The sequence below is a fragment of the Scyliorhinus torazame genome, chromosome 9 (assembly GCF_047496885.1).
Source record: "Scyliorhinus torazame isolate Kashiwa2021f chromosome 9, sScyTor2.1, whole genome shotgun sequence".
NCBI lineage: Eukaryota > Metazoa > Chordata > Chondrichthyes > Carcharhiniformes > Scyliorhinidae > Scyliorhinus > Scyliorhinus torazame.
In genome coordinates this window covers 179,100,226-179,113,954 of record NC_092715.1, presented here as the reverse complement: position 1 = coordinate 179,113,954, position 13,729 = coordinate 179,100,226, and the positions used below count along the sequence as shown (strand labels likewise).

At 42.3% G+C, this 13,729-nt stretch overlaps 1 protein-coding gene across 1 annotated transcript in view; it reads left to right on the top strand.

The window, feature by feature from the left end:
* slc27a6 (solute carrier family 27 member 6) overlaps window positions 1–13,729 on the top strand; it is a 106,659-nt gene that overhangs the window by 48,998 nt on the left and 43,932 nt on the right. The window contains exons 4-5 of the mRNA XM_072516853.1: window positions 2,067–2,191; window positions 6,071–6,265. Of these exons, the coding sequence (XP_072372954.1) occupies window positions 2,067–2,191; window positions 6,071–6,265 (320 nt within the window). The remainder of the gene's footprint in view (window positions 1–2,066; window positions 2,192–6,070; window positions 6,266–13,729) is intronic.

Genomic DNA, 13,729 nt, shown 5'->3' with positions numbered 1-13,729 from the left:
CACCAATAATTCCTCAAGTCCCACACGCCAACTTTTGGCACTTCCCTGCCCATTCACCCACTATATACTGTATTGAACCAATTAACTGTGTCATGACAATGGGATGTATTAGAAAAGCTTTTTAAAAAAAACAGTAATTCATTGAAACCTATCCACTTTTTTACTATAGCCCAATAAAAGTGTCAATTGTCCAGATTCCTTGAAGTATCATTGCTGAAATTGCAAGCACCTGAAACTTATTTTTCTTGTGTCAATAAACATTGTGCAATTGACTGCATAGAGTGGAGAGCCAGAGCTGTCAATCAAACAACATTTTCCCTGGGGTCTATATTTTGCAGTATTATGCATTTTTGGCTGAGAGCCCTGTTATCCATTAGAGTATTAAAACATGGGAACATGAGGGGCCAGAGGGTATGGGTGGGGGACATACCTAGGTATGGGGACACGAGGGGCGGGAAGGGGGGGGGGAATGGGGCATGGGGAGTGTATTTGGTGTGAGGGGTGAGAGCTGGAGTTCATTCTGTTTCATCATTAATGGGATGAAGGCACCAAGGTGGGCCTTTTAAACAGCCTGCCTCAGCACCCTTCTGAACATTCCTTTTTCCTGGGTTGTCGGGTCGACTGCTGCCCACACTCACCAACTGTCACCCATCACCCTACCCCCGCCGCCCCAGAATGAAAAAAGAAAATCCCATCCTTCTTGGCACTTTCTCCTGAGGTGAGTGGGCAGAATTGGGCATTATCCAGACTCCCGCTACCCACCTTTAAGATGAAAATCCAGCCTGTTGTAACAAGTTACTCTAACCTGTTGAGCTCCAGGCTAAATTATCTGTGTTTATTTTTAAACATGTATTTATTTGTTGCAGTTGACAATATTAATTTTGGGGGTTGAGTCCTAAACTAGGATTTGTGCTCATAAGTTTGATATTCCAATACAGAACTGAATTATGGGTGGCACTCTTTATTGGAGGAGGTGCCTACCTTCTCTCATGGTTCAAATGAATGGTAAAGACCCATCGAAGATGGGGCATAAACAAGTAAATTGTCTGAGAGCAGGTCAAGGATTTAAAAACGTTTTTTCTCCCGACGCAAAGGCGGGCGCAACAAGGCTGCTGACTCGCGCTCATTGTCATTCTCCCAAGAGTCTTGGGTCCTAACTTTTAAAAGATAGTTGTGCATCCAAGACAACTTACTGTCAGCATTCCAATTTTTGGCATCCTCCCTCACTGACACCTAATGTCAACCTAGACAGGAGATTGTGTCCTAACCCATCACCTCAATGTGCACATCCCAGGAAGAATGAGTGGATAATAATCAAGAATGGAATCTTTAGTTGATATTGTTTCTCTCTAAATATTGTTGCCAGTGAAACCAACATAGAATCAGCAGAACTACTCTAATTGGCATCAAATAATTGAACATAGATTAGAGATCAATTATTAGATCTTATTGGTCTTAACACCTTACAAGAGGCAAGAACCGTAAACACTCCTGAATAATCATTGAATAATGATAACTTGGGCAAGGTGCTAGAGGGTAACTGGCACCCAGTGAGCCATATGTCAACAAAAATTGAATAATTCCAGGAGACGAGGGAAGAGGAGAAAGTTAGTGAGGGAAAAGAAATAAGAAGCAAGTTATAATCTGAAATAAAACCAGAAATTGGAAGTAAATTCTTCAACATCTGAAAGGAGAAGATACTGGTTAGCATTTTGGATTGACGTATCAATGAATCACAACCTGAATAATGCTCATCCATCTTCCTTTTCAGATTCTGAAGAAATGGTATGTCTTCCAATATTTCATGTTTGGTGTGGTTCAATACTTGTATTAGTTGGGGCATTTACCCACTGAGCTGTCTGACGGTTAATTTGAAAATTAAGCTCTGAAATTCTTTGGCTTATATTTCAACCCATCCAAATGTACTTTATCTGTTGTGCTCCTGACCCATAACGCTTGTAATCATAATTGTCACAGAGCTCAATTTATTGACAGTACGTGATTAGGAGAACAATTTTTGTGTTGCTGCCCACATGCCTAAAAGGTACATTTTTGTGTTCATTTAGGTGCAACATTGGTGCTAAAGAAGAAATTCTCAGCTAGCCAGTTCTGGAATGACTGTCGAAAGTACAATGTTACAGTATTCCAATATATTGGGGAACTCTGCCGCTATCTGTGTAATCAGCCAAAGGTAATACTTATATGACAGAGCTTTTTACTAGCCATAATTTTAGCATGTTTTCCAAGCACTGTTTCAGTTGTGTTGTTAGCTGATGTGGAGCATCTTTACTGAGCTCATCTTTCCTTTTCTTAAAAAACATCAGAACTTGCCACCTGCCGACTTGGGGAGCACTAAAGATTAGGTTTAATTTAATTCTGATTTTTTTTTTTGTGATTTCCTTATTCCGAGCAGCAAATAGGAACTTGCGATGTTTTAGTGGGTGGCTATTTTCTCCTATAGTGATATTAAGAAGGTTTTATATACCGTTAAAATGTATGTTGTAAGTACTGAGAGTTTATAGTTCGGAGTGTTAGATGCTATCAAGGTTTTTTTAAAATACAAAAACAGTGAATGTTGGATTTTCCGATAAACAATGCAATGTGGAAGAATAAATGTATTAGACTAACCGGTTTGAAGAATGGCATCGATTGGTAAAGCAATTTGAAAGAAGTGTAAGATTAGACAACAGTTTTTCACTTTGTGAAGAGGGAGAAGACAGCACACAGGAGGTGATGCAATGGAAAGGTTCAAAATAAAGTTACGATACAGATGAAACAAATAGTAAAATATGAGGTTAAATATAGAATAGTGCCGAGGATATTTTAATTTTATTCTTTCATGGGTGGGTGCTGCTGGCAAGGGCAACATTTATTGTCCATCCCTAGTTGCCCTTAAGAAAGTGTTGGTGAGATGCCTTTTTGAACTGCTGCAGTCCATATAGTGTAGGTACACCCACAGGGAATAACATTCCAAGATTTTGACACAGCGACAGTGAAAGAATAGCCATATACTTCCAAGTCAGGATGGTGTCTAGCTTGGAAAGGAACTTGCAGGTGGTGGTGTTTCCATGCATCAGCTGCCCTTGTCCATCTAGATGGCAGATGCCACGGTTTGGATGGTGCCTTGATGATTTGCTTCTGTGCATCTTAGATGGTACACGGTGCTATAACTGTGTGTCAGTGGTGGAGGGAGTGAATGTTGAAAGTGGTGGAAGGGGCGGATCAAGTGGGCTGCTTTGTCCTGGATGGTGTCGAGCTTCTTGAGTGTTGTTGGAACCGGATAAGTGGAGAGTATTCCATCACACTCCTGACTGGTGCCTTGTAGATGGTGGACAGGTTTTGGGGAGTCAGGTAATGAGTTAATCGTTACAGAATTCCAAGCCTCTGACTTGCTCTTGGGGCTATAGGGTTGAATTTTATAATTTGTGGCTCCATGTTGTGGCTCAGGTGAGAGAGTCGGCGTACATCTTGCCAGCCACACAGCCAGCATTTCTCAACATATAATTCAGCACTTGGTGCACGAAAAAAGCCGCAACTTTGGGAATTCCGAGATCTCCGATTTTAAACAAAAGTCAAAGCCTCCCACATGCACAAGGGAACCTATACCGTCACGGATACGAGGCCCCCTCACACCCATGGAGGGCCCCAGAGGGGGTTCTGCTGCTCAGCACTGCCCCTTAGAACTGCCCTTGGCACCCCAGCACTGATTCAGGGCAGTGCTAGCATGCCAGGGGCAGGCCAGGCTACTGCCTGGGCATGTCCCCCTCCACCAGGGGCTCTGCTTACCTGTGCAACGCCGGCAGGTTCCCTTCACCTGGTTCCCATTTTAAAAAGCTGTTGTAAACCTCGTCGACATTACATCACGTTGGCAAGGGGGAGATACCTATGTGGGGGGACTATAGGGTGGGGAAACCCTTTAGTGATATTATAATTTATTGAAATGAGGTTCCTAACCTTGTGGGTGGGGGGGGCAAGGAAAATCTCTTGCCGTATTTTTCACCCGCGTCACCATTTGAGCTTGCAGAGAAAGTAGGCACAACATTTCTGCCACAGTATTTATATAGCTAGTCCAGTTAAGTTTCTGGTCAATGGCAACCCTCAAGATGTTGAAAGTTGGAGATGCAGTGATGGTAATGCCATTGAACATCAAGGGGAGATCGTTAGATTCTCTTTTGTTTGAGATGGTCATTGTCTGGCACTTGCGTGGCGCGAATTATACTTACCACTTATCAACCCAAGCCTGAATGTTGTCCAACTCTTTATGGATACAGACCACTTCAGTATCTGAGGAGTTTCAAATAGTACTGAACATTGTGCAGTCATCAGCGATTATCCTCACTTCTGACCTTAGGTTTGAGGGAACTATTCGCATTTAGCTTTCTGTATTGAGAAAGTATTGATGACAACCTGATTTCTGCTCTCCAGTGGAACTTTGAAATATGAAGGATTCAATTTTACATAAATGCTGCCACTAACAGTAATGCCGTTGTTGCTTCTTGTAAGTTAAGAGCAATAATGAGTTGGCAATAATAGGGTTGGCAATAATGGTCACTCTGGATTCCCTGCTGAATGATTGTTGACCATTGTGGAGATATTCTCTGAATTTAGATTTATTTTGCCCATCAAATTCAATACTTTAGGTTTGTGTAATTATATTAAATATGCAACTCAAGGCAAATGTGTTTTCAAGACCCCGTAGGTCAGCCTTGAGACCAACTATGGTAGATGCTACTTATCTTTTCAAACATTATTAAGGGGGAATTTATCTAAGTTACAGACTAAAGGTTATAGGCTAAAAATCTCCCACAGTTCAATGTTTACCTGTAATAGCACACAACCTGACAATTTTATTCCAGTTTATTTTGATCCTGGATTGCAGGGAGGCAACAGCAAGAAACGGCTCTATGGTTGTATGGGGTTGATGGCTTCCTATAGTTTAGGAGGTGCAGTTGATGGCACCCACATTGTTTTCGAGATGGCCACAGAACACCCAATCAATAATGTCAACAGGAGAACTCTCAATTTTTAGATTGCATATGGCAACAATGAAAGGATCCTGTTTATCAACACCCAACATGCAGGAGACAATTATGATGCCTTCAATACTCACAAACCAACCCTCCGGGACCTCTTGTTGGAGGAGGATCAAATCAATAGATGTGTTCTAGGTGATAAAGCCTATCCTCTGTTCCCATGGCTAGTGACGCCAATAACAGTGGTCTGAACAACAGTAGAGGAGTCCAATAATGAGACATATCCCTTTACTAGACTAACAATTAGCAGGCTACGGGGATGTTAAAAGCATTCTGCCTGGACTGGAGAGAAGGGGCATTGCAATATATTCCAGTTGGGGCGAGTAGTTTCAGCCTGCCTTTGCAGCAGGAAGAGCTGCAACTTGAAATGAGTGACAAGGAGGGTTCTGCTCAGGTGGAACCAGAATTAAATGGAGCAAGCCACCGTGATGATCAACACTCAGAGGATTTCTACACGGGACATGAACACAGCGCATCTCTGAAATCTTGGGCGCGATTGTCTCAAATTCACTCTAAGTGTTGCTGCCAGCAGGGAATCGGGAATGTTTTCCGCTGGAACTGGGACTACTGCTCAGATGCCATTCAATGGCACTTTGAAATTTTTCTTGAAGGTTGGGTTTTCCACTGCCCTTGAGAGGGGCGCTGAATTCTGAATTCTAAATATTCTGAATTCTCTCTGTGTACCCGAACAGGCGCCGGAATGTGGCGACTAGGGGATTTTCACAGTAACTTCATTGCAGTGTTAATGTAAGCCTACTTGTGACAATAAAGATTATTATTACTGCCAAATCTGCTTTAATTTTTATTCGTCTTCTGCATGGTTTTACTCGCTGCAGGCATCCCACAGCAGAGGGGAGACCGGTAAGTTAATATTCTCTTTTTTCCCCTGAAAAGGGCCAAAAGCACGTCGCTAAACGGGAGCAGCTTTGTACGCGACCGCTCACTGCATCGCCACCACCGGAAGTCCGTGGATACTTTATCACTGCTACTTCGTGACTGTACATATAGGTTTAACTATTACACTTTTTGTTTTACAGATAGAAGGTGAAAAGCATCACCAGGTGCGCATGGCTGTCGGAAATGGTATAAGGACTGAAGTCTGGAAAGAATTTCTAGAGAGATTTGGCAACATTAAGATGTGTGAGTTTTATGGTGCAACAGAAGGAAATATTTTCTTTATGAATTACACAGGCAAATTGGGAGCTGTGGGACGCACTAGTTCCTTATATAAGGTGAGTAAAAATTTAGTTCATATGAATGAAAGCTGGAAATGTTTTGGATGACCTTGTTTAATCTTTGCCTCAAAGAATTATTTTGGGATTTAATTTGATTGCGGCGGAGTGTTGGGACAGTGAGTGACTTCCACTTTCCAGCTTTCTGGTGTAATGTCCTGGTCAATGCTTCCCCTTGTTGCAAATGTTACAATGGAGAGAATCTGTCATTTACGAAACTAACTGGAGTTTCACTTATCTAGGTCGCTCAAAGGTGGGTTATTCTTTACACCTGTTTGTTTGATGCTGTTAATATTTATGCAATTCTGTGTTCCAATTGAAAATTGATACTACAAAGGATGTAGAGTTAAAAATGAAACTACTATTTGCAGCTGGAGGAACAATAAGCAAGGAATTAAATTTCATTTATATAACAAAAAATGGTACTAAGCTTTGATTCTATTTTTTATTTTGTTCCAGCTTCTTTGAAAAACTGTTAGCTAAAATTGTCGACTCTTTCAGACTATTTGCGACCCACTTATATTTGTGCAAGTGAACTAAAGTTACATTTGTATAGCAGTCCATCATATCCCAAAATCCTCCATGAACAAGTTAACTTTTTGAAATTAATCACTACGATCATGCAGTCAAGAGGTAGCTCTATAAGATGAAACAGCTGCTGAAATGATGGCACAAGCAATCACCAAGGGGATTTTAGATCCCAACCAAATCCTGCAGGGAAGAAAATAAGCAATTGTGACTAATTCAAAATTAGAAGTTGGTATAGTTTCTTTCCAACGGGGAATTTCCACAGCGGATAATAGGTAATTTGAGGTAGTCAATTGACTGATCTGCTCAATTCAGTTTGCCTGATGAGTGTCAGAAAAACCATTATGACTGAAGTTGCTTTAAAGTGTACTGAGTACATGAATGTTATTCAGTTATAAGAGTCAATAGAAGAGGGTTGGAACTTCAAGCAATGGGAAAACCTGCTTACCGGAGACGAGGGATTGACTGCTAAGGGCAGTTATGGGACATGGATTTCCTGGAACATGTAATTGTGACGATGGCATTTATTGACTGTTATATTCAGAACTGTTTTAAGGTCACTGGAGACCAGTGCTAGAATTGGTGGAAGGTACTGATGAGATAAGGAGGTCTTATGGTGCTGTGAGTAGTGTCCCTGCCTACGACTCAGAAGCTCCAGGTTCAAGTTTCGCTCCAGGACTGTTGTAAGACGTTGGATACTGTTTGGTAGGGCTTGATGAAGTGTTTGGTGTCTAAAGTGGATTAACTGAATGCATTTATTAACTACAAGAACTATGTACATATATACAGTAAGGGGTTCAAGATGAGACACAGCTCTGTCCAACTGTAGACTGGTACCAATCACTAGCTTTCGGAGCACTGCTCCTTCCTCAGGTAAGGAACATTCACCTGAGGAAGGAGCAGTGCTCCGAAAGCTAGTGTTTGAAACAAACCTGTTGGACTTTAACCTGGTGTTGTAAGACTTCTTACTGTGCTCACCCCAGTCCAATGCAGGCATCTCCACGTCACAACTGTAAACTGTGGTGGTAGGTAGCTGTTAATTTATCCCTTTTTTTCCCATGGGGGATGAATGCTGTACTTGTCTCCATAGCATTTTTCCATCATCTTTCATCATGCTGCTGGCGGTGACGCATATGGAAGTTCACGTTTCAACAATGGAACTTTTAAACCCACTTATTTCACAATTATAGCCAAATTTCTGATTACTTTCTTTCCCAGTTGTTCTTTCAATCTCATGTTAATCTTATATGTGCCATGCCCTTATGCTTTACAGACTTGATGGTCAAACAAGGCCAAACAGATTGAGTATCAACCTGAAAATCTTTCCAACACATGATAATGACAGTCAGTAAGAGTGGGAGAGATTCCTGGTCAACCATGTGATGGAAAGAACAGTGGAACCTCTACCATATCCATTCATTGCTCCAGACTGTGACATATGCATAAAAGTTGCCACAGCAACTCAGACTTCCTGAGTGACTTGTTGCATAACAACTCTATTGATTAGGTGCAATAACTAAATCAGCTCAGATGATCTAATCATGCATCGTATGATGCAGTATTGAGATAATTAAATATTGCATGTAATCTAGGAACTATTCTAAACAGCACTTAATTGTATTGTCAATTATTTAACATCATTGGAAATTTTATTTCATTTAATAAGTGAACTATTTAGTGCGGTCTGACAGAAAATTTTACTTGTTTATTGAACTCCATGTGCACACTCAAATTTATACCCGGTGTGTGGACTGGTCACAAATTGTATTTTAAAAACTAGACATTGGTCCAGAATCTTCATGCAAAATAAAAGCTAGTTTCATGCAAATGCCTTTATTAGTGTGTAAATCATCCAGCAATTCAATATGAGGAAGAGATACCCCGTGCGTTGCCACAAGCTGCTGGACGATTTACGCACTCTGCCTTTTGCCTCGTGAAGTCGTAGCTCGAGGTCAACCACTCAAGAGGCTCAAGAATTTGTTGCATTTGTGCAATACTTCAGAATTAAACTTACCACAGAAAACTTGGGCTTGTTAACAGTGTAATGATGAGGTTTATGTTCCTGCAAAGCCATACAACCTTTTCAGTTCAGAAAGTAAGTGATTCTTAGAAACCTTTACAATTTTTTTCACCTTAGTTTTCCATCTTGTCTTTCTTTCTCTTTCTTAATTAATTCAATCTTTCCATCTCTTTATTTCTTTCTTTAACATTGCTTTGATTTTATTTCACACTATTACCTTCTCCATTATTCTTCTGTATTTTCCCCATTCTAACTACCTTCATGCCCAGTTTCCAACAGGTGGAGGTGAAAATGGTTAGAATTGCCCCTGGGGTGTCAAAACTGAGAGCATCTCTTATCCTGTGGACTGAAGATTTGAGGTGCGCAGTCGTTGTTTACCATTATCAGCATTATCACGTAACACCTAGTCATGGATGGGTGTGGGACTCTAACTGTAAAGCAGTATAAATAACCAGAATCTATATACTGGACATTAACAGAGGTGGGTTACATAGGTGTGGGGTGCTGTGGAATTGGAAATCCATGGTGTGTGTCATTTGGCATCGATAGCTTCCTGCTGGTAAAGTGAAATCTTAAAACATTGGATAGTCTGGGGTAACTCTAATTTAATTTTTTACCTTTTTTAATGTTTGCAAAGAGCTGCCTTAACACTGCTGGCTTCTCTATTGGCCTCATGCAGCTTTAAACACCAGGATACCCAATTGCAGTATATCTATTTGCTGTGCCACTAGGCCTTTATGCCAATTTTGATTTTTCAAACTTAAGCTGAAAACAGTATTGCAGTTTGAAAATAATGTGAAACCTGGGACAGTTGAGTCAACTGATGGCAAGAGAATAATGTTGCATATTTTGTTCTTCCACTTCCAACAGGGATGACTTGAGTATTGTGTTTTGTGATAGGGAGCCATAAAGAGCTTATTGTTCATAGCTGTTGCTTTGGTTTGTGCAATGCATCCTAGTTTTGGCTCAAAACTCCAGCTAAGACAAATATTCTTTTGAGAGAAGATTTTACAACACATTAGGCTCAATTTCAACCAAGGGCAGGCAGGAGTTGGGGGTGGGAGGAACTACAGAGAGTTCACTCTGAGGCACTCGCCATTTTAATTCCTGTGCTTCAATTACATTTTCCACTAGACAGCAGACACCACCACAATTTTAGTCAGGTGTCTGAGGAAAAGTTATCCAAAAAAATTAAGCATGTGTCTGAGGAACTTGTTCTTTTTAGGGTTAACCAGAAATTGATGTGGCTGCTGGAGAAACATTGTGGAGTATTGGGGAGAGAGAGAGACGAGGCAGAAAGAGGTGTGATGTTTGAATAAATTGACTCTGTGTAAGAGGTTTCAGCTTGTCGGGGGCAGGGGAGTGAGTGATGTGGTGGTGGAAAGAGTACAAGCGAGGACTTGGAGTCAGTATTGACATGTGGAAGCCAAAGTTAAGTTTGGTTCTTACTGAGATTCTCAGTTCTGAGCTCTCACCTTTGTCCAGATCCTGAACAGAATCCATGGAGAAAGTGAGAGATGAGGGGTACGCTAAAAGTGGCGTCAACTCGGTTCTCTGACCAAATCTTGTGCAGTGCAGATGGTTTCTCGCTTAGTTAAGGGATGAATATCAGCCGGTTGTAGGATTACTAATTGTACAATAATGACACTGATTACAACCGGATACATATGAACTACCAGTGGGCTATTCTATTACTATTGGGTATGAGAGGGATTGGAATATTGCTAGCATTAATATCGTGCAATTTCAATGAGTTACTATTGATTACTGATGGAATAAATGACCCACGTCTGTTTTCTCCCCTTTGAACCACACTGCCATCTTCAGTTGTCTCCTTTTCCGCCCTTAGTTACCCTTCTTCTCTTGATGAGGTAGGCTTCCTGCTTCTTGGAACATCTGCACAATAGTGGTTGGGCGAAATAATGAGCAAAGTGATGTGTTAAGTGAGTTGGTTTAACGTTGACTGCAACTGGATGCAGTGAAACGAGAAACAGGCTTCCGACACAGGAGATAGTCCAACACTGCTTTATTGAACTTGCTGATTGCTGTATATAATCTGCTGTGGGTTGACACTCTATTAATCTAACTGATAACCTCCTACTGGCTTGACCAGACTAGCTCTCTACCACATGGAGATGGTGCTCACTGGCTTGTGCACTCTAACTATCTCAATAGCTGTTTCCTGTGAGAGAGAGAGAGTCTTAATGCCCTGTGGGCTTTATAGTGGTGGTGTCCTGTCTGGTGATTGGTTGTTCTGTGTCGTGTGTGTTCATTGGTTATCCTGTGTGTCAATCACTGCCTGTCTGCATCTCATTATATACATGAGTGGATATTATGACACAAAGATTGTCAACTGCAGGAGGCCTGACCTTTATAAGGTACATGCAGTAACAATTGCAGATGCCATGTAATTGGATATCACAAGGCCAAAAGATCACATAATCAAACCTCCAGGAATACCTCAACCTCAGTTGCTAACCGCAACTCTTCCTGGGGCAGGAAGGAGTATCCTTGCGCAGTTACTGCTCTTGTGCACCGGCCATGATGTCACTCCCACTCCCAGTTTCAGGAGGAAGATGGACAAGTACTACTCAAATTGAGACACTTAAGGTAAAATGAGCTGAGCTTCACACTGAATTCTTTGCAGCGTTTTTTTTTGCCTGCCCTAGTTAAAATCAGGGAATCGAAGTATCGTCACTAAAATATAGGTCTGAAACTTTTCACTCAAGAACCCATTCAGGATTACTGAGTCCAGCAATGCTGGATGTACTGCAGTATCAGATTTCTACACTTTTGAGCAATTTCCATATACTTATGCCAGTCTCTAGACATGGATAAAATTAAAATAAATCGAGAAGTAGGCTTCAATGAAGTTACTGTATTATTATTATTAAGTATAGAAGTGAAAAGAATTTCCGTTAATTTTTTTTTTTAATAAATATTTTATTGAAAATTTTTGGTCAACCAACACAGTACGTTGTGCATCCTTTACACAATATTATAACAACACAAATGAGAATGACCTATTTTATAAACAAAAAATGAATAAATAATAAATAACAAAAATGAAAACTAACCCTAATTGGCAACTGCCTTATCACAAGTAACACTCTCCAAAAATATAATTTAACAGTCCAATATATAATTATCTGTCGCAGCGACCTATACATATTATACAGTATATATTAACAACCCTGAGAGTTCTTCTGGTTCCTCCTCCCCCCCCCCCCTCCCCCCCCCCCCCCCCTCCCGATCCTGGGCTGCTGCTGCTGCCTTCTTTTTTCCATTCCATCTATCTTTCTGCGAGGTATTCGACGAACGGTTGCCACCGCCTGGTGAACCCTTTAGCCGACCCCCTTAGAACGAACTTAATCCGCTCTAGCTTTATAAACCCTGCCATGTCATTTATCCAGGTCTCCACCCCCGGGGGCTTGGCTTCTTTCCACATTAACAATATCCTGCGCCGGGCTACTAGGGACGCAAAGGCCAAAACATCGGCCTCTCTCGCCTCCTGCACTCCCGGCTCTTGTGCAACCCCAAATATAGCCAACCCCCAGCTTGGTTCGACCCGGACCCCCACTACTTTTGAAAGCACCTTTGTCACCCCCATCCAAAACCCCTGTAGTGCCGGGCATGACCAAAACATATGGGTATGATTCGCTGGGCTTTTCGAGCACCTCGCACACCTATCCGCCACCCCAAAAAATTTACTGAGCCGTGCTCCAGTCATATGCGCCCTGTGTAATACCTTAAACTGAATCAGGCTTAGCCTGGCACACGAGGACGACGAGTTTACCCTGCTTAGGGCATCTGCCCACAGCCCCTCCTCGATCTCCTCCCCCTGCTCTTCTTCCCATTTCCCTTTTAGTTCATCTACCATAGTCTCCCCTTCGTCCCTCATTTCCCGATATATATCTGACACCTTACCATCCCCCACCCATGTCTTTGAGATCACTCTGTCCTGCACCTCTTGTGTCAGGAGCTGCGGGGATTCCCTCACCTGTTGCCTCGCAAAAGCCCTCAGTTGCATATACCTGAATGCATTCCCTTGGGGCAACCCATATTTCTCGGTCAGCGCTCCCAGACTCGCGAACTTCCCATCCACAAACAGATCTTTCAGTTGCGTTATTCCTGCTCTTTGCCACATTCCATATCCCCCATCCATTCCCCCCGGGGCAAACCTATGTTTGTTTCTTATCGGGGACCCCCCCAAGGCTCCAGTCTTTCCCCTATGCCGTCTCCACTGTCCCCAAATCTTCAGTGTAGCCACCACCACCGGGCTTGTGGTGTAGTTCCTCGGTGAGAACGGCAATGGGGCTGTCACCATAGCCTGTAGGCTAGTCCCCTTACAGGACGCCCTCTCTAATCTCTTCCACGCCGCTCCCTCCTCCTCTCCCATCCACTTACTTACCATTGAAATATTAGCGGCCCAATAATACTCACTTAGGCTCGGTAGTGCCAGCCCCCCCCCTATCCCTGCTACGCTGTAAGAATCCCTTCCTCACTCTCGAGGTCTTCCCGGCCCACACAAAACCCATGATGCTCTTTTCAATCCTTTTAAAAAAAGCCTTCGTGATCACCACCGGGAAGCACTGAAACACAAAGAGGAATCTCGGGAGGACCACCATCTTAACCGCCTGCACCCTCCCTGCCAGTGACAGGGATACCATATCCCATCTCTTGAAATCCTCCTCCATTTGTTCCACCAACCGCGTTAAATTTAACCTATGCAATGTGCCCCAATTCTTGGCTATCTGGATCCGCAGGTAACAAAAGTCCCTTGTTACCTTCCTCAACGGTAGGTCCTCTATTTCTCTACTCTGCTCCCCTGGATGCACCACAAACAACTCACTTTTACCCATGTTCAATTTATACCCTGAAAAATCCCCAAACTCCCCAAGTATCCGCATTATTTC